This window comes from Strongylocentrotus purpuratus, unplaced genomic scaffold (genome assembly GCF_000002235.5).
Source record: "Strongylocentrotus purpuratus isolate Spur 01 unplaced genomic scaffold, Spur_5.0 spur5_scaffold_5, whole genome shotgun sequence".
Lineage (NCBI taxonomy): Eukaryota > Metazoa > Echinodermata > Echinoidea > Camarodonta > Strongylocentrotidae > Strongylocentrotus > Strongylocentrotus purpuratus.
The window spans coordinates 38,584,067-38,605,698 of record NW_022145611.1 but is presented as its reverse complement, the minus strand read 5'-3'; the positions used below and the strand labels follow the sequence as shown (position 1 = coordinate 38,605,698).

The window sequence follows — 21,632 nt, the reverse complement described above, 5'->3', positions numbered from 1 at the left end:
GTCATCAGTCATCCTATAAGCTCTATTTGCTCATAATATGTTTCATCACCTTTATGACTGTGTTCATTCTTTAAATTTGTATACCATGCAACTTCAATGTCTTTGATAAAACATTTATTTATTTTTTCACGGGGGGAAGTCAATTAAAATGGATTGTAAAATAGAAAATGATTTGTTATGTTATATTCTTTTTCATATGATGTTAACTCCAATTAATTGAGAAATTTCGAACATGCATGCATGCATAATAAATAAAATAAATCAATTGTCATAAGTTCTAACCTAGGGTCTATATCAATATGGCAGGATCACCCTGGATATAAATGACATTCCTTTTTTAAAATATTTGTATTGATATGGATAAATCTGAAAGATAGCTATCATAACCTTTTCATTTTCTGAAGAAAGGACCAATAATGTGATCCCTCTAAAAGAAAAGAAAAAAAAAAGGCCAATCACATCCGTCGAGCCGGATCTGAAGGATTACAGCTATGTACAGTCCTTCGCTCTACCAACTGAACTATCGACGGTGAGTCGACGGTAGAGGGCAAACGTAAAATTTAATCACAAAAGCATTACGTCGCATCATGTGATATTGTTTTTATCATCTAATTTGCATATTTTGGATTTAGCCCGATGTGATGTGATGGCAGTCAGCAGCTAGCAGTACGAATTCAGGGTAATGATATTCTCTGTCACAAAGCATGTGTTCTTCAACAATCGTTAAAATGCTTTCGTTTTCAAATGTTAAGCTTTTGTTCGTGTTTTATTCAATAGATTTAAGTTGAGACGAGAGAAATGGTACAGTTCAATTAAGTGGCTAGTCCCATTGGTTGAAATTCATGTTAGTTATTACTGTTAGTGTTAGTTGTTTATACAAGTTCAAGTTCATTTATTCAAAACCACACAAAACATGATAATTGATATAATCTTTTACATGAAAAAGAGACTGGTAATAGTACATCATTAAGTGAATGGTTTTAGGACCCCTGTAGAAGCTAAGCTTGTGAGCGGGGCCCTATACTAGTCAACAAAATACATACATTAACGATATGGCAAGGTGAATAAAGAGAATGTAATGTTTATACAAGGGATGAAAACAAACTAAGCTACAGAATATAGAACACACAAAAATATTCACACACACGCGCGCACACGCACACACACACACACACACACACACACACACACACACACACAGTCCTTAGTGGTCTATAAGCATTTGAAAATGAGAAATTATTAAGATACAAAGTAGAATTAGGTCTATGTCAGTTTTCCAAGTTAGGCAAATTCATGCAAAAAAATATATTAAAAAAATTGACTTGAAAACACATCAGACAATTAGTCTGAACCGAGTCAGGAGCAAATTTGAAGAAATTATATTTTTAAATGTTGTAAAACCAAAGATATAAGAAGAAAACTGACCAAGTATCTGTACTAAAAATCGTACATGTAAAATTGGTCGTATACATTCGACAGCTGAAAATGACGCGCACGGTTGCATTACGTGCGTTCTCGAATCCAAAATCATACTTCACACACACACTCTCGCCATACCGCGAATGGTCCTTCGTGGGGAGCTAGCCGGCTGAGAGTTTGCAGCGATACCAACGCAGCTTCGGAGCTCCGCAGAGCGCCATTTTAGCAGGACTCGGAAGGGTTCGCGTGGGAAGGCAGCGGCCTAGCTTTTCGCCCAAACAACGCTAGATCGGCTGCTGGCAAAATGAAAATAACTAAGATCGAGAACATCGTCGGTTTCTTAACTTTTCAGTGAGATAATTCTGAATTCTAATTGAGACTATATAATCAATTGAATCGACAAAGAAACCTCGGTAGAACTCTTATAACTATACAAAAGCTTGTTTATTTCTTCATTTGACATTTTGTTTTCGACCATTTTTTCGTGCGCGAGTCAATGCAAACTATGTATTACCAAACTTTCAACACGCAAGGAACGGGGAACACTCGCGGACCTTGTATCAAATTCGTTGCAAAAAAAAAATTCAAGTGTGATTTTGAAGCAGTGTAGAATATTGGCGCTGCAATGCGCAGAAATATACTTGAAAGAAACTTAATAAATCATACCTGAATTTTCAGAAAATCGTATTTGTATTAGTGTACCTAGATGTGACTTGTTTATAACTCAGATTTTATGAAGATTTGTCGGGAAAAAATGTCAATTTTTTCCGTTTGGTGGTCATTTCTAGGCTAATATTTAAAAAGTTACTTCAGTAATGGGCTCGATGTTTCTCTTATCACACTCGCATGTTATTTCTACATAGATTAAACATAGGATGGTTAAGGGTAAGACCGGATAACATTATAAAAAAGATATATCCTTCCAACCTCCCATATCCAAGTTTTGGGCTGATTATTGCCGACCCACCGCAGCAAGGCCATTCAGATTGTCGTACGCGAGCGAAGCGCCCTCTAGTGCCCCATGAATGTGCCTATCCAAGTAGGTACGTTTTAGATAACCTTCTAAACCTAGAAAGAGTTGTACTATATTTTATATCATCAGGCAAACTATTCCATTCTTTGATGCAAGAGATATGGAAAGAGGTCAGAGTGATATTTGTTCTTGCAAAAGGCTGATGAATAAGACCCCTTTGACGTGTATTATAATTATGAATTTGTGAGTTTTTACGGAATAAATCTTTTAACGTACATTCATGAGGCATAAACTGAAGTTTATACATAAACAATACGCAATTGATTGACACAAGTCCACTTAGTGGTAACATTCTTAATCGAAGGAACAATGGAGAACTTGGATGTCTATAATTAGAATTAGTAATAAGCCTTATTGCCTTCTTCTGCAATACTCTTAACTTATCAAGATATGACTTAAAAGTGTTTCCCCAAGCAACATTACAATATGTCAAATAAGGAAGAATAATACTATTATATAATGTTATCAGCACTCTTTCAGGTAAAATAAATTTCAATCTAAAAATGACACCTACACTTCGAGACAACTTAGTGCATACAACATCTAAATGATTCTTCCAAGATAAATGTTCATCCATAGTTAACCCTAAGAACTGAACATTTTCACTAAGCGCAACATCATGGCCTCCAACATTAAGAAAAGTAATACCATCTGGAAGCTTTTTACCCTTTGAGCGAAAAATAACACATTTGGTCTTTTGAACATTCAATAATAACTTATTACAACAATACCATGCATACAGTTTCTGAATCTCTTGATTTGCAATTAGTAATAAATCTTCAGCCTTCTTATCAACCAGCAGCAAGCTGGTATCATCAGCAAACAGGGAGTATGAGAATAATGTTGACGAGTGTATTATATCATTTATATAAATTAAAAACAACAGGGGACCAAGAACAGAACCCTGAGGTACACCATATTTAATAGAAGCAAGTTGGGAACCACTACCATCCACCACAACAAATTGAGATCTGTCAAACAAATAGCTTTGGAACCAAGACAATGCTACACCACGTATTCCATAATGCTCTAGTTTCCTGAGGAGGATACCATGGTCAATGGTATCAAACGCCTTAGATAGATCTAAGAACATCCCCAGGCAATACTTGTCTCCATCAATAGCTTTTATGATATTACTTAATAAATTAAACACACCCATTTGAGTGGAGAAGTGCTTACGAAAACCGCACTGCTGAGGAATCAAGATATTCTTTTTAGATAAAAACTCATTTAAGCGTTTATAAATTATTTTCTCAAGAATTTTAGAAAAGATTGGTAACAGTGCTATTGGCCTATAATTAATAACATTTTTACGGTCAGATTTTTTATATACTGGTACCACTTTAGCTACCTTGAGTTTATCTGGAACAACTCCCTGAGATAAAGACATATTAAAGATTTTACATAAGGGATCAATAAAAAGGTGAATGCACTCCTTTATAATTCTAGGTGAAATATCATCAGAACCACTAGATTTAGATGGTTTCAAAGATGACACAATATCAATGATCTCAGAGTTTGAAGTTGGTTTTAGAAACATAGATGCATTATCTTCACACTGTTTCATATAATCACGAAAAGATTGTGGTACTTGAGGGATATCTGTACTGATTTTCATGGGTAGTCCAATGAAATATTTATTAAAACTTTCATGAGAGTTTGAGACATGTACACGAGTCATGACATGCCAATGCACCAGTTAAAAATCAGTGCCATAAAATGACCTAGTCATAGGCATAGACAGTGAGCAAGCATTATTATCAACAACTACGAGGGTAACTACAAACTATCATTAGGGTGTCTGATCGCGCACCTGATGTTGTGTGCTGAAATCCTACCAATGCCATGGCAATAGAGATTGCATGCATCCCTACCTATGCATTCTATGTGCATTGCACGACCATGCAAAATTGGTCAATGAGTTTATGAACAAATTGAAATTCAAACCTTTATCGCTCGTGATCCTTGCCGTGATCCTGAAGGTGAAATTCAATAAATGAGGTGTCATCAGAGACGCTAAGTTCAAAGATCAGCAATGCGTGACATTTTCATGATTCGGCGTGCGAGTGCGTGTGCGAGGGTATAACACACGTATAAGGTTTTAGCGTTTTTCAAAATCTAGCGGCGCGTCGTGCGTAAGAGCATACTTGGTAGCTCTGTGTCATATGAAAGAGCAGGTTTTTTCTCCATATTCTCCAAAGGGGCACGCCCTCAGAATTCTAAAATATCCTGGTCAAAACAGTCATGATTGAAATGTTGTTTGCATCCTAACTCAAAAATTTGCCACTTTCCTGAAGCGCGCCCCCCAGGCTTATGTCGGACTAGACGTAAGGAAAATATCTATGCACTTATTTTTTCGCTAGCCCCAAGGGATCACAAGCGATAACAGTTTGAAAATACTGTTCCTCCCATTTTTTGGATCAGCTAATTAGGGAGGCGTGCGCTCCGCTCAGTCCAAACCATGGTGATAACTTGTAAAATCTGCACATGCATATTCCTTCGGACTGCGTACAGTGTACCTTATTTGCCGGCGTAAAGGCCGCAGTATTTTTAGAAGAGAAAATATCAAAAAGTCAGGGTGCGGCCTATGCGGCGAAAGAGTAAAAAAAAACAAAAAAACTTGCAACTCAAAACCATGAAACACAGCACGAATTTGTACATATGGGACAACAATGAAAGGTGATGGACATTTCTAGAATAACTGTCTAGAAAACACATGTCTTACCAACAATTATGTGTTATATTTTTGAAATGAAGGGCAAAGTTTTGTCAATCTCGTAAATAAAATTCATAACTTACTAACCAAACTCTACTGGTAGATCTAGTCCAGATTTAAGTTTTTGCCGTAGCTAAAGAAACTTCAATCCTCTCGATCGCGTGAGCAAAGCTATGTCGTAATACACAAAAGAGAGGAGCAATACATGAGAGAAAACTGCAAGTTATATCATCAGTGCGGGATGGCCAAGCGGTCTAAGGTGGTGATTTTAGTCACGTCAACATTTGTAGGGAAGAGTTCATATCCCACCTCCGACAATTTTTTTTTTTTTTTAAATGTCAAAATCGGGGGTGCGACCTATACGGCGCTGCGGCCTTATCGCCAGCAAATACGGTATGTGTATTAGGCGAACAAACCCGGAAGTGAATGCACATTATAGACAATGGAGGTAGAGCTTGCCGATTGCGCTCAAACCTGGAAGTGGACACACGTTGTAGACACATGCTCAAGTTGCGCATTCAGCTAAGCAACATGCGTACACTTGTACGCGTATGCACACGCTTGCATATTGCGTGATGCAGCTGTTTGGCTAAATTTAGCAAAACAACCTAACTCTGCATGTACATTGAATATTGCAGAGTTTTTGAGGGGCTGTATCTTTTGATAGAAACATCGGTGAGTCTTGAAATTTGAAATGTATTATTCTGATTACATTTTTTATTCAAATATTCAACAAAAATGGTGAAAAACGATCCCAAATTGAAAATTGAAAAATCGTTCAGACACCCTAAATTTAGTAAAATGACGCACTGTATATAAACCTAGGGTTCTTACAAGTCATTGGATCATCATCATTCAAAACTTCAATCTACATTTCCATGGTGTGTGTCCAGAGAAATTCCCAATCTTAGTAAATTGCGTAATAAAAATGCAGGATATAAGAGGTTAAACTAAAAATTGTGTCATGTTACTGTGAGATACCATTGTAAACACTACATTGTATTTCTCATTACAGATATAAAGTCCCAATTCAAACCTTCGCATGATGGCTACTTCCGGCCACCATGTATCTGACTGTTCCAAGGCCTCTAGAGTCCATCCATTTGGACTGGAAGTATCAGTCACACAGGATCAACTCCTCACTGCTTTCTTCAACCATCTCTACCTTGGCCAGTGGGAGTTAGCAAGTGCATGTGCTGCAAGCCTTGAAAGTCTACAGGGATCTGATGATCAAGTAGACATTAGGGCTGTACTGCAAGCTATCATCAGACATCCACATGACATCAGGTATTTAAAATTAGATTCATAGAATTTCTGTTCTTTGGCTAAAATCGAGTTCTGGCCATGAAATTCCATTCCGAGAGAAACTGGATATACCGTAATACATTTGTGAATTTTCCATTATGAAAAGGTTTGTTTAGACCAGCAAAACAGAAATGTTTGGAAACCTGCTTGACCCACATTCACTGACAATACACAACTCATGTTTGTATTAAGCATATGATCTCAATAACAACATACTATATCAATATCGCATTTTACATGTTATATACCCAAACTGTTTGTCAGGCATTATTTATTTGTAGTCTGGAACATTCAGTGTAATTTTCATTTGAATCTTTAACAATATTTTGTTCTGTCATTATTAGAACTCAAATTATCTTAGGAACTAAATCAGTTTAAATTTGAATCAGCATTCCTAGATAAGTGAATGGATAAATGTGAAACTGGATTAGTTGGCATGAGAGCAATTCTATAAAAAAATATAACTTTCTCTACATAGTCTTGGTTTGGATAGCATTTCATCTCCTCATCAGCTTGCTTGGTTAGCATCACTTCATTTGAAGCAGGAGGCCAGGAAGGAAGAGGTGAGAAAGTACATGTAGCTAAACAAATTTAAGTTGTTCTTTATTGTAACTATGGTTGTGGCAGAAATTCGTACATAGTCAAGATTTATTCTCAAGTGCAATGGTGTGGACGAGTGGATAAATTTCTTCGGAAATAGCCTTGAGAAAAAATTGTGTAAAGCAGTAAAAAAAAAGAATTAAGTAATCATTAATTATTAACACGGTGGACATACATATTTTGTATCTGTTTTTCACTTTTTGGGGCTATAACTGTCTATTTGATATTCTTCTTACAGGGACTGCTGGTGTGACCAGCTTTCAACAATTATCTATTGATACTTGAAATAACAATAACAACAAAAAGAAAAAGAAGAAGATAGTCCCTTCTTTATTAATTTTTTGTTTTTTGCTTCTCATTATGAATAAACACAATACCAAACTCCCAGTATTTGAAATGTAGAATTTTTTAAATATTTGCTTGTGTTATCTTGATCGTGGAGAAGTAAGTGACTTGCCTACAAAGAAATTTGTATTAAATATTTAAAAAAAATTTCTGCAGGATTTATCTGCTGACGATTACAGAGATGTCGAACTCAGACTGCTACTATACCTTGCAAATTCTGATGCTGGCTCAGCCGTTTTACAGGTGAGGATTAAGTAATTGCTATAAAGGACATAACCTTACAGTTTAAATCACTCTAGTTGTTATATACATCTGCCGTATTTAGAAATCACACTGTCACTTACATTTGAGTTATTCCGCATAGATATTCTTTCACTTATTTTTCCTCTGATTCTTTTGTTACAGGAAGTATATATGTACTTCAAGGCTGTTCAGTTGCAACTTGAGGCTGCTCATCAGATGTTGGTTCAGAAACAGACACTGCTTCCAAACCTTTCAAAAGACTGCCTCAAATTCCTGCTGTCAACTCTTAGCAAAGATGTCACTCTTGGTCACACTATCATACAACGCCTCCTCCTGCCAAAACAACACAGGGTGGAAGAAAACAACCTATCTCTTCATCAGGTCTATATCACTTGTCTTAGGGACTGCATATCATCATTAGAATCAGTAGGTGACAGAGGCAGTGTGGTAGAAAAGGAACAAATGGTGCAATTGATTCACAGTCTTCTGAACTATTTTGATCCTCCTGTCTCACTGCTACCCAGACTTCATATTGAGGAACTGTTCACAAGTTTGCTTAGGCTTGCCAATCACTACCCAGGATTGTTTAATGAGTCTTCACTCACTGCAATCCTTGTTGGTCGGGACTCGGACACATTGCTCCAAACCTTTCTGAAGGTTCAGTCTACCATGAGCTGGGAGTGTGTAGAGAGAGATGTATGTACCAGGCATCCTCAGCTGAAGTGTATGTGTCCAGAGCTGAGGATTAACTTTGCCCTGTCAATGATGGACGATAGAGAAGCTGCTTGGAGGAACCTCTTGCACTGGGTGTTAGAGAATGATCAACATGTTCTAAGCAAGATTGTGGTAAGTCTGGGTTTCTCATGTTATGAAATGAATATAGTGTCATATGTGCAGTTTAGGAATTGATTTGGTTACATTAAATTTAATTTGCACTTGAAAGAATTCTTCGCTCTCCTATCATGGAGAACTGTAGTTTGAGCTGTTGACCACCTCGGAAGCTACTTTATTTATACTCATGAGATTTGTTTTCAAGATGGGAAAAATTACTGTTCAAGTGAATTTTTTCTTCATCATTGATTCAAGGAACCATACTTAGCTTCTTATTTCTTAATGACATTGTTCATACTTACTTAGCTACAGTTCTTACACAGTTGGCATAGCATGCATTTCTTTAAAGTGTGATATCTAGTTACAGCTCTTGGTATGCATGCATCACTCTATGTTTCCATCACTGTTCTCTGAATTCTTTGCATTGTTTGTACTTTTCTCTCTCTCTTTCATGTATTATGATTCTCTCTCTCTCTCTCTCTCTCTCTCTCTCTCTCTCTCTCATATCTCTCTCATCTCTCTCTCCCTACACTTGTCCAACAGGAATTGTCATTAACTCTAATTCGAGAGAGAATGTATGAGGAGCTGAGCAACCTTCTCCAGCCTAGTGAGTTTGCACCCATCAGACCTCTTATCTTACTCCTTGGATGGGGTCATGTGGATAGCTGTTCAGCTGCTCAGAATCTCATACAGACACTATGGAGAAAACAAGTATGTACATACCCAAATGTTTTTTTTTTAAAGGCATTGATTCGACATGGAGAACATTGATCAATAACAATTCAGGCATAAAATATTTCACTGATGTAAAACACATCTATTCAGGTGAGTTAGCCAGGCAAAATATGTTGAAGTCCCTGGACCATATACAAAAAGAATTGTAAGAAGTAAAGAGAGAAAGAATTAAATATTTACTATGTGTTATATTTGTTTCAAGTGTTTTAACAGGATTTGTTTTTACTTTTGAGAAATATTCTCGTTCAAAAGGTGTGTTTTTCCTACTGAAACCTGTATGTTCAGTTCTTGTAATAGTAACTTACCAGCAACCTGTTTTTTTCTTGTAGCCTATCATTGGTGAAGATGATGTGCTGCAGCAGGCCTGCCAGAGACTTCATCAAGATGTACAACTCATCCAATGGTGCTTGGAGCAAGTCAAGTAAGTTTTATCATCTTCCAACATCTTACTACAACTACTGGTAGTTCCAATTGTAGAAGATACATAAACGTACATGCAAATATGGAAACAAGGAACCGTGTTCAGATAAGCGGGTTGTGAGATATATTCATCCTGAAGAAGAAAACATGTTAAAATTGACGCTTGTTCATCAAGTTGTATTGGTGATGTTACTCAGTTGATATTCTAGAAGTGTAAATTGTGCGTGTAGAGTGTCTGATGTGGAATAAAAAGCACTTCTGAAAGAGTCATTCATTTTGTAAATGGAACAATGCATTCTTAATAGTTGTCTGTTAGATGAATTCTGACTTCATAATAATATTGGTCATTTCTTAGTAATCTTCTCTCTGTCAATGAAACTTCCTCAGACCTTTGATAGCCAAGTATGATGGTGACCTTTCATTGGAGCAGAAGGCTACAACCATGTTTCAAGGGGCAGACTCTCATTCAGTACTGAGATTACTCTATCACTTCACAAACCTCTCAAACATAGATCCTATGGAAGGATTCCGTCTTCTGAACTCTATACCTCATCTGGGTAAGAAAGGTTTGCCTCTTTTTGTAATTTACTGTCATTGATTGATAGCTTTAAAAATAGCACCTAAATTGATATTTTTTAAATCGGTATATACAAAAATTGAAGCACAATGTTTACACACTTGGTGATTATAATGTATGCACCCGAATGATCTTCTATGGGCTATATTCATAGCAAATTTTGGGAACAATTATGTTAAGATATGTACAAAACCTGTTTTTAATAATTTATTTGTTTTTGCATTGATTTTCTAGAATTAACACAGAACAAAGGCCATGAAGCAAAGACAGTGAGGTTTGCTGACGACAAGGAGCAAGTTGACCAGAAGCGAGATTGCACCATCTATAGGAGTTTCCTGGCCATAGGGAATGTCATGTCTGCACTGATATACAGTGCTAATCCAACTCCTACTACCCAGGATGTACATGGTAGTGGACCTCCTACTCCACCTACAGTATCAGTGGTGCCTCCAGAGGGCCAAGGTGAAATAAGACCTGGAACTCCTGAAACAGTTGGGAATGAGTCTGAGAATGTTGAAGATGAGGATAAGAGCTGGCAGACGTGTGTTGTGGGTAAGCTGAGAGCAGCTAAGGAGCATCTTTCAGAGATTGTTCCTCTCACATACAGGGTTGAAATCCTGGAGAATCTCTTCTCTCTGCTGTTTGCAAGATACGAGGACATCCAAACTCTTGAGAGTGGTGCTGTGATGTCAGACAGTGGAGGAGAGGAGGGCCATGTGGATGAGGAGTGGAACAACATGAGCTTTAATACAAGTCTGGAAAGTGTGGAAAGCCCCTTCAAGGAGGGTTCACTTTTGACAGAGTTCACCTTCCCAACAAGGACTCTTGAGAAGAGTTCGTCCGTCATTGAGAACCGTTCTGTGATGAACGGCCAGATGAAAGGTAGAACCCAAAGCTCCAGTGACGCTACACTCACCTCTTCCCTGCTTGATAGAACAGATGTGCTTGAAAGTGGTGATGTGCAGCGATTGAAATATGGAAAGAGGACTAGTTCTGAGACTACAAACAGTCTGCAAAGTCATCTGAATCACTTTGGGTCTTCAGTCAACAGGGTTGGTTTTCTCACCAATCGAAGGTTCATGCAGGAGCTGCTAACAATGCTCAAGGAGTGCATCGAGGAAGTGAATACCGCCAAACTTGCCAATATGGTATCCAAGGAACCGTCCCAAGGGTCTTTCGATGAGGTCCTCCAATCACATCTTCTCACATCTGTACCCCAGACCCATTTTGCCCAGCATATTGCCCAGCTCACTAAGAGAATCAATGAAGCTCGTTGGCGCTTTCAACTGGTTTCCAGTCACCAAGCCAATGTTGATGATGAAGACAAGTATGACGAGGTTGCAGAGGAGGAAGTTGTCATCAGGAAATTCTTTGAAGCCTGGAGTGATGAAATAGGAGAAGGAAAGAAGAAAAGGAAAAGAACTTCATCCAAACAAAGTCAAAGTAGAAGCAGAAGTGTATCAGGTTTGAGATTTTATTTCTTAAGTGCATATTAACATTTCAAGAGTAGAAGAATATTATTATGATTTGTAAACCAAGAAATAGCGCACAAGTTTATGTAAAAGATAGATTTATTTGTAAAATCATCTTTTACTGCTCCAGCGCCTGAACCATGGAAATCGATATGGTGGTTTCCATTACAGTGAAATGAAACTGATGAAAATGTTAACAATTTAATTGAATTTAATCTGCTGTATTAATGCATTCTAAAGTTGTAAATTGATATGCTGGTTTTTGTGATGTTCACATATCATAAAAATATGCTATCATAAGTATGCGAGCAAAAGCTTATTATCATATGTGCATATTTGATTCAATATAAGATATACATCACATTGTCTATTTATAGATTCATCATTTTACTTTGTGATTTCTGTTTACCAGTTAATTATGATTTGCAATCAAATATATACAAATTTAGCTGGATTTGTATTGCTGGTTCAATGTAAGATGGTACCAGTTTGATAAAGATTGTTATATTTTGCATTTTATTAGTATATATATTCCACACATGTATTCCAATTTTCCATCCAAGCAGATGAATATCTCTTGCTAGAGTTTCATTGTGCAAATATGCCATTTGTATTGTGTTTGACAAATTTTAAATGTTTTTTTTTCTTCTCTGAACCTTCATGCTAAGAGCTATTGTAACTGCACCCAAACTAACATTACAAATAACAAAGTATGTAACATACATTGTCAATTTGCCATGCACCTCTCTAACTTGCACCCAAATACCCTTAATCACAAGGATAGTCTACAGATCCCTTCCATCTCTACTTTAAAAAAAAAATCAAATATTTTCACAACTTTCCTTCAATCAAACAAACAACGATAAAACAAGAATGTTGTGTCACATTGCATGAACCAACACTTCTAATACATATCACTTGAACCCCAGCCCTGTTTCACGAAACCTTACACAATTACCAACTGTCATCATTTTATGTAGAGAAAATGCTACTGTAATTTGTTATTGATGACAAGTTGTATGAACAGGGCCTTGAATAGCCTGCACCAGTAAGAGCATCATTATATGAATCCAGCGGTAACACTTTTTAAAAGCATGGTTGCTAACTTCCCCTGACCTTGCATTCATTTTCACTATAATAACTGGTACCACAGTCTGTCACCTTCACACCTTCACATGCACTCACATAATCACTTTCACCGGCAAACACATTCCTGTAAATCCACGGCTTCTGCTTGGAGTGTCATTGTATTTGTGTGTCTTCCCTCTGGAGTGTGTACTGGAGAAGAATGTTATCACACCTTGTTGTATGTCTCGCCTGTAGGCTGGAGTAGTTCTGAGCCGGGAAGCGGTAACCACTCAACGCACTCACAGACACGCCTAAGTGCAGGTCCAATGTCTACAGGTTAGCTATCATTGGTGTGCTGTATTGTACCTTGTTTTGGAAGCTGCTGTACAGTCATGAATTGATAAAAACTTTCATCTTACTTTGTGAGAACCACAAAGTAGAAAGACTTCTCCCCATGCCATTCCTGCAGCATTTCAATAATGTTTGTACTTATGTTGCCTTGATAGTCCAACCTTTAATAATAGAGTTTCATCGTGTATGTTACCAAAGTTTTGAAAAAGAGTTACCTTTTCTTTTTCAGTTGGTTTTGCAATCTTCATTCATCCTATTCTGAAAGAAACTGTTGATAGCTGTTCAAATTATTTATTTATATTTTACTTGAAAATATAGCATTCACAGAATATAATATATGTGCAAAGAACGAAGATATGCATTAGGTTAACATGAACTTTATATGGCTTGTATTGGTTTTTTTTGCATAGTATTTCAAAATGGCCTTAGGTGTACCTGATGAGCTTGCATTTGGTCTTCACACTAATTATTTACACTTATTTAAAGTAAAATTCCAACCTTAATAGAAATCTTCTTTAAAAGAAAGCAGAAAATTCAGAGAAGCAGACTGGTGGAAGTTTAAAGGAAATCTGAATATTATAATCATATAATCAATTATTGTTATTATTATTAATATTATTATAAATTGACAATTTTTGATTCGCATAGCTTTAGTTTCGCCATTCTGTTTCTCTTATTTTCCTTCTTTCGTACAAATTATCACAAACATTGGATTGCTCTAAAGATATTTTCCACTTAAGTTCACTTTATACATTGCTGTTAGAAATCTTGCAATTTAAAAAAAAATATTGAAGAGCATAAAAACCATTGCAAACATTTGCAAATACTAATTTGTAGATGCAACTTTTGTTTACTCATCCATTAAAGAAATAATGTAGTGAACATTCATGCTGTCAATAAAAATCAACAATACAAATATTTAGGAACTGATTAATCTATTTCATACTAAAAAGGGATACCAACCTGATTCACTAATTTGTTTGCAGTTCCATTGTAAGAGTATCATGGTCAAATTAATGTACCACTAGACTAGGGAACGTTTACATGTATGCTTCTTCAACCATGATAGACTCTTGATGCTCTGTTACTGAATTATTATCTTGAATTTGTGTGTTAGGTACCAGCAGTGGCAATGAAAGAAGAAAGAGAAGAAAGCATAAGAAGTGTACCTCCCATCGAGGATCTATCAGCCCTAAGCCTCCTCTTCATCAAGACTCTAGCATCGTAGCTCAGATGCTTGCTTCAGAAGATACTCTGCTCAGGATGTGTCTCAGGAGGGGAAACTTTGCACAGGCACAGCAGGTCAGAAGGAGTAACCCAAATACAAGTCCAGTCTTTATTTGTCAGGGTTTGGGTAGGTGGTATGAAACAAGCCATGTTGTTGCAACACTCTCTGGCAATATGTGAGCCTCGATGGAGGCCATCATCTTAGAAGAGCTCTCATCCAGATGTAGAGGATGTGTTTGATAATTTTTTTTGGAAACGAACAGTAGAATGACTAGTGCAAGTCTGCCAGAGCAGCAAATATATATTTTAGATTTTTGGCATTTTCTGACACCATAAAAGGAAATATTAGATAATACATTTCAAGTCACCTACATTGTAGATGCATGCGATTGAAGAGAAGTATAACTAAAGTAATGGAAGCATGTATTCTAAAGGTTCAAATTGAGCCTTAAATATGACCTGTTTGGGATGGGTAGGAAGTCGGGGTGAAGAGCCAGTTGAAACTGCTAGTACTTCAAGACTGGAAGTTTTACTTCACTTTGTGAGATTAGAGTGTTTAATGGAGCAAGTATTTCAGCATCAATCCTAGAAAATATTAGATAACTTATAAATATGTTACTTTTATTGTGTATAGGTCATCAAGATCTTTGACATGAAGGACAAACCAGAGGTATCTGAAGTCCACTTTGCATCACACTGGCAGCAGGCAGTTAGTAAGCTCAGAACTCTGGACAAGTCCAAGAAGGGTTCCTCCTCCACCAACACAGTCACTTCTAGCCAGCAGCCTAAGGCTAGAGGAATACTTGGAAGCATTGCATCAATTGCTGCAGCTGGTATTTCATCACTGTCTTTGGCAGGTGTAGTAGACGACCTACTGAACAATGCTACCTTACCGATGCTACCTCACCTAGATGACCTTCATTGGGGAGTGGTAGCAGATGCTAGTCCTGGTTCAAGAGGTGGTAGCAGCATGCTGTGTCAGCAACTCAAAGCCATTAACATTTCTGCTATGGTTGTCTTTGATCTTGCATGCACTGTCAGTCATTCTTGGGAAACCTGTGGTGAGCTTTTGGATGTGGTTATGAGTCGTCTCAAAGTGGCTTCTGTCTCGGAACAGGGAAGTCCTGGACCTGAAGTGAAACTCACCAGTCCATCTCGACCAGTGTCAAGTCCCAAAGTAGACCAGTCACAGTCTTTGCTGGGTATACCAGCATTCATTGAACAACTATACAACCTGATAAACCCAATCTCATCTAGTTCAACAGCTTTGATTCGTCCTGATGCCCTAGAATACTTTCAGCTTTGTGCCTCTGAAGCTCTCACGACTGTCTCTGCACCCTTGGACCCATCAACCCTCCGTGCCAATGTCAACTTTGTCCTTGAAATGCGTAGAGGGCTTGAGCTTGTGACTAAGGCCCTTCAAGTATACCAGGCTGATGAAGACTGTGGCCTCGCTGAACTCTCTCTGACCTTTGGAGATAGCCCCAAGCAGAGCAGTAGTCCTAAACGTGGAGCTCCTCACCCTAGCCCAAAGCAGAGTCCTGTCAAGACTAAGCAGAAAGTTTCTGAGATTCATCGTTCAGTACAGCAGCTACTCATTGCACTTGATAAGAATGTGATGCCAAGCTTCATGATGGCTTTCCCAAAGAACCGAAGCAGTGATGATCAGCCGGTCAACCCAGCTAACTATCTCTTGACTCTGTATAACCATCTTGGTGTCCTGGCTTCTCTGGCCCATGATGCCCAAGGTTGGCAGCCAGGTAATGTCATGCTTGCTCATATGATTGGATAATAAAATGTTTATGTCCATGATGTTCATAATCGAGCAAGGCTACTATTGCTTATCTGCAATATTTTAAAATATCTGTTTTCCTTTGGCGAAGCTAATTCGTACAATTGTGTAAAATTTTACTTCTAAATGGGTCTTAATTTGCTTTTATAAATATTTGGGAAATTTATCTGACATAGTTCTACATTTTTATGCCGCATATTTAAAGTATTGTGATATATTAATTTGGACAAAGCGTCATGATTTTAATGTGGAAAATGATAACAAAATTATTATTTTTTAGATTTTTTTTTTTTTTTTTTTTTTTTTGGGGGGGGGGGGGGGGCTCGATGTAATAGATTTATACCATTTTCATCATATTTATACTGTAATATGAAGAGTAAAGAAAGAAAGCATTAGACATTTATTGTTTGTTGATCTATTATCTTATGCTTAAATGCATTTTATTTTGCTACCAGGGAGTGAGAGGCAGTTGAAAGTGGGCCGAGACCTGTGTCAGAACCCATTTAGTATCCTAGCAGAGAGTCCTAGTCTGTTACTGGGTAGACTCATGTTTGCCAATCAGATCCCACCAGTCAGGTATGTTTAGCTCTTAAGACCTCTTGTATTGCAAGTCACATGCCATTGTGTGTGTTCGACCGTGTGGACTCAGTCTAGGTGTGTGTTTCTATGTGTAAAAGTTTTTTTTAATTTAATGAGATACATGTACATAGGAAAACTTTAGGGACCCATCACCAATTAGGTCACTAAGAATTAACCATGACCTGTGGGACCATGACAATGGGATAGGAATTATAACTATTACATATCAAGCAAAATTTCTTGTAATTTCTACTCTATACTTGTGTAACTCCATCCTTATTAGTGTTTATTGGACTTCAAAACAATGGTAAAAAAACAGATAGTCAGGAAATGTTGCTTCTATCTCCCTTCATACCCCCCCACACCCATACAAAGGAGTAACATATTGAAAACAAAGTGTAGTTTTTATATCCTTTATTACTTATTATTCTTTATGATGTTTAATTCGTGCATATTGAGAATCAGAAGTTTCAAGTTTGTTTTAAAGGAATTAGGTGTTACTTTATGTATATGCAGGTTAGAGAGTGTAGCGAGTGAGTTGAAGCTAAACCTGGTACAGATCATCATGCAGAGCTGCTGCCCAGCTATTCCCATGCTGCCCCACCACTCTACCATCCATCAAGCACCTACTACACCCTGTCCAGGAGACTATGTGACTGTACTCAATGAAGGAGGTGTAGCAGGGGAGTGGCCCCATCCAGTCAGGAGACCCTGCGTGGTCGTTGAAGAGCTTCTCAAAAAGATTATCTCTCTCATGATGAGTGAGTAATTTAGCTTCATTCCCTTGTTTTTTTATCATCCCATACCAGAATATTTCAACTACATGTATCAACGTGTACAGTTCATGGAAAAGAACAATTTCCAATTGATGATGATGATAAACAAACTCTCTCACTGAGGAATAGGCGATCGTCGTTTTGTTTCCCACATCCAAAGTTGTGGGAGGGGAGAGGACATTGGGTACTTACGTACAAGCATATACTTGCTTTCTTAGCAGTCATATGAAACAGCTCATAAATATTTCAATCAATATCTGGAATAGATTAAAATAAAAGTGACAGTGAAAGGAAAACAGAAGGAAGATATGATATCAATAAGATATATTTTCCCATTTCATACTTTCAGAGCATCTATCTGGTGATGGATCAGATGCTGCTTTTGAGTTGAGTTCTGCTCCTGCTGCCTGTACTACCCCAGAGTACTGGGACATAGTCATGTCTACAAGAGAACTCATGCATGTAGACATGGACCTGCTACAGAGTAATGAAGACAAACTCTGTTTCTTCACCAATCTCTTCAATCTAATGCTTGCTCATAGGGCTTTGCATCATGCTGCTCTACAGACAGACGCAAAGGTATGAAGTTCTTATCATATGCACAGGTTGGGTTCTTGATATGAATATATTGTGCTTCTATTCACGAAATGTATAAGCTACAAGAATTGCAACCCGAGGATGGTAGGGGAGGGGGGGGGGGGGGGGTTGATGATTAGAGTTTGTTTACAGGTTAGAATTAGCTGTTTTGAATATTCTTTAGTCATGATGAATACAAATTTATCTTGATATTTTTCTTTTTGCAGTATGCCAAACTTGATCACAAGGTTTCTTACATATTAACAATGAGCTTGGTACGATTTTTCCCACCCAAATATTTATGGAAATAGAGGGATTGTATTGATTCTACAAATTTTTATTTCAATTTGTTTTAAGGCCAAGTACATCTTGGTTTTAGAAATAGTAGAAGTTTTAGAAATAGATTGAAATCCTGTAATTTAGATTTGTACGCCTATTAACGATATTGAGTTTAAATATTTATGGTAATATGTGCCTCTGTAGGGTAAAAATTATTTACTGAATATTGAACACTTTCATTCCACGACTGGGTAGATTAATTTCCTGATTGTTGATCAGATTTCTTCTTTCTTGGGATTGAACTCTGGAGAAATGATGATTTTTAGCAAGAAACCTAAGTATTCTCAATTTCAACTCTCATATATCAGGGCAATAACTTCTCACTGGGTCACACCCGTCACCACTCGCTTGGGCGTGGCACTACCAACCCTGCGTCTATCATGCTGACACCCCCTGGTATCAACAGCACAATGGTCCTTGACCAGCTGGTTTATCTGACCAGTATGGCATACAGAGTTGGTCAGATGGGGGTCATCAGGTAAGTGGATCTAAGGTTTAGGTATGAAAGCATTGATGACAATTAGTGTATTGAGTCTGAAGCTACCAGTTTGTGTGTGCATCTTGCATCCATTAAAATATTTTTCCTTCTTTTATGTGTGTAAATTGAATCGCAATCTTCCATTTTCTTGTTTCTTAAACTCTTTCTGAAGGATGTCATCGTTGTAAGACTCTCTGTGAAATAGACATTGCCCTGAGTGTTCCTCAAGTTATGAATAAAACTGATCATCATTCATTGGTTTGACAAATTTTCATTAACTGTGTGTGTCAGGTGCAAGTGAGGAAATAGCCTGTAGTATTTACATTTGATTTATGTATTGAATGAAAACATTTGAATTTACATATATGCCTGCTAAATTTGATTTCATGAGTAGTTGCACTTGCCTATATGAAAAGAAATGTCTTGTGTATTGCATGCAAAATGTAGCTGTCATTGACATCTTTTCAATTTTCTTCTTTTTCTCTGTATATCTCACAGTGCATTTGATCTTCATTATGTCATTCTGCGATCCACTTTGCCTGTGCCTTTAGTCTATGGAGATATCTTACAACATAGACTCCATGGTATGTCAAGAACAAATATGATTATCATTTAGATGAAAAATTTCTGTACTGTTCATAGTTTCATGGTTCAGTGGACTTATATATGAAGTAAACGGTTGCCTGTGCAATTTTCCAATCTACACCTTGTACTCTGATAGACATAGAAAATATAATTGTATACAATAAATGTCTTTAAAGAACTCCAATGTATAACAGCAGATGCTCTTTGCAAAGATTTCAAAAATGACATTGTTGATTGGAATCATTTTGTATTCATAAATCGTAAGAAAACTCTAGATATAATTCTAGATTGATTACAGTAAAATTCCAGATACCATTCTCGTTTTGTTTCACCAGTTTCCACTTTTTTGAAAGGCTGTTCTTACTCCAATATTAGCATCTACTGTATATTATCCAGCTTCTGCAATGATTTTTGTTTTCTAGCCTTAGGAGAGGATGATCCATGGTTGAAATACATTCCTTCACCCGACTCCAGAATCACCTTTGTGTCTTGTAGCGGAGCCGCTTCCTCACCTCGTCTCAGAGTTAGTACATTTACACCAGAATTTGATAGTATAGTAACAAATTGAGTTTTCAAGGGTTGCCAGAATAGGGCACTCATAACATAGCATGCACTTACACAAAAAACACAGTTTGCAACTAACATTGTACATGTATATGATCCTGATGATCAGCATCATGTCCCATAACCACAAAGTCTAAGAGACAACACTGTCTCCATCTTGGCCACTTCCTGCCATCTTATTCTATCCTTTGCCATCCTTTAAGAATTATCAAACTATATTCTTTTCTTTGATATAGTCTTCCAATCCTTTCCGCTGTCTCCCTTTTCTTATCCTTCCTGGTGCAGTGCCTTGTAAAATGGTTTTGCGATGTCATTTGTCTGGGTAATATGTGTCATCATTATAGATGAGATGAGAGACACTAATGATTAAGGTTAATTAGACAGTTTTGAAATGAATTGAATGGTTTCTATTTAATGAGCACATAAAATATGTTTAATTCTGATCTAAAGAGAGAGAGAGAGAGAGAGAGAGAGAAAAATCTCTAACTGCTATTTTCTGATTTGTTTTCTTCTAGGTTTTGACAGGAGATGACCTAGATGAGCAGTTAACTCTGGCGATGCAGAATCATCTGGAGGCTGGAGTTAGGGTTGATGAGAAACTGAACCAGGTACAGATTATAATACCACATGCACACCTATATTTATGTAGATTTAACCTTGGGAGATAGCACTTAAGGGGGCCCCATGATCTTTTATATGTATTTATTGTTTTCTTGTGTAGAGTCATGGAAGTGTAATGTTGTTCATGGCCATTTTTACATGGTGATAAACATAATCTTCTTCAATTTCAAAAGTCAATGATCATTTTTAGTTTACTTCCTAGAAATATTCATGATACTTAGCTCTACAAGCTATCAGACGTGATGGCATACACTTCAAATAAGCTGGTTCCCTGGATTTAGCTTAGTCATGCATGTAAGTCCAACTCCATTATTTTGCAAAAAAACAATCAGTTGTATTATGTTTGTTCACAGATCATGATACCTCAATCGCTGGAATGGTTCCGCAAGGACTTCACCGGTTCCACTCTCCCAGCCAACATAGATCATGGTAATATCTACATGGGTCTACTGAGAGTCATCAGTCCTCATGTATCTCAGTATCTAGGTGATAAGCTGGAGACCTACACCATGAGGTACCTACCAAGGCACATTGAGCTGGAGAGTAAGGCAGAACTGACCAAGGGTGGAGAAGATGGAACAGGTAAGCACCTAGACTTTGAATGTTCAGTGCTCTACAGGTCAGGCAAAACATTCTGGAACGATCATGACCTGCCTCTGTTAATAGAAATGTAAAGCATTTACTGTCTATATATCGTGACACCACTAGTGTTCATGAACTTTGGGTAACACTTAGCAAATGGGTAGAATTGAACAAGTTTTCATGCACTTTAAAAACAGTTTTAAGTAAGCACTAGAGCAGCGCAATTGTATGAAACTGTATTTGTTTCATGGATGGTCAGGAAAAATGATAGTCTTCAAACATGTGAAAATTATTATCTTTAAATAATTATATTCTAACTTGTGTATTTATCCACTTTATTGATACTTATAAATTCAATTCAATTCAAGGTATTTTATTCACTCATTGTATCCAAAGGC

At 37.2% G+C, this 21,632-nt stretch overlaps 1 protein-coding gene across 3 annotated transcripts in view; it reads left to right on the top strand.

The window, feature by feature from the left end:
• The first annotated feature begins 574 nt into the window (after window positions 1-574).
• Window positions 575-21,632, top strand: part of LOC576553 (zinc finger FYVE domain-containing protein 26) — a 47,440-nt gene continuing 26,382 nt past the window's right edge. For 2 of the 3 annotated variants that reach the window (XM_030999070.1, XM_030999068.1), the window contains exons 1-20: window positions 575-679; window positions 6,184-6,455; window positions 6,952-7,036; window positions 7,575-7,661; window positions 7,824-8,507; window positions 9,036-9,203; window positions 9,557-9,648; window positions 10,035-10,213; window positions 10,459-11,688; window positions 13,020-13,100; window positions 14,233-14,417; window positions 14,977-16,102; window positions 16,590-16,710; window positions 17,230-17,474; window positions 17,839-18,068; window positions 18,713-18,882; window positions 19,381-19,466; window positions 19,890-19,990; window positions 20,547-20,639; window positions 21,006-21,234. In XM_030999070.1, the coding sequence (XP_030854930.1) occupies window positions 6,211-6,455; window positions 6,952-7,036; window positions 7,575-7,661; window positions 7,824-8,507; window positions 9,036-9,203; window positions 9,557-9,648; window positions 10,035-10,213; window positions 10,459-11,688; window positions 13,020-13,100; window positions 14,233-14,417; window positions 14,977-16,102; window positions 16,590-16,710; window positions 17,230-17,474; window positions 17,839-18,068; window positions 18,713-18,882; window positions 19,381-19,466; window positions 19,890-19,990; window positions 20,547-20,639; window positions 21,006-21,234 (5,437 nt within the window). In that variant the 5' untranslated portion in view covers window positions 575-679; window positions 6,184-6,210. The remainder of the gene's footprint in view (window positions 680-6,183; window positions 6,456-6,951; window positions 7,037-7,574; window positions 7,662-7,823; window positions 8,508-9,035; window positions 9,204-9,556; window positions 9,649-10,034; window positions 10,214-10,458; window positions 11,689-13,019; window positions 13,101-14,232; window positions 14,418-14,976; window positions 16,103-16,589; window positions 16,711-17,229; window positions 17,475-17,838; window positions 18,069-18,712; window positions 18,883-19,380; window positions 19,467-19,889; window positions 19,991-20,546; window positions 20,640-21,005; window positions 21,235-21,632) is intronic. The other variant, XM_030999069.1, reaches the window with a different exon arrangement.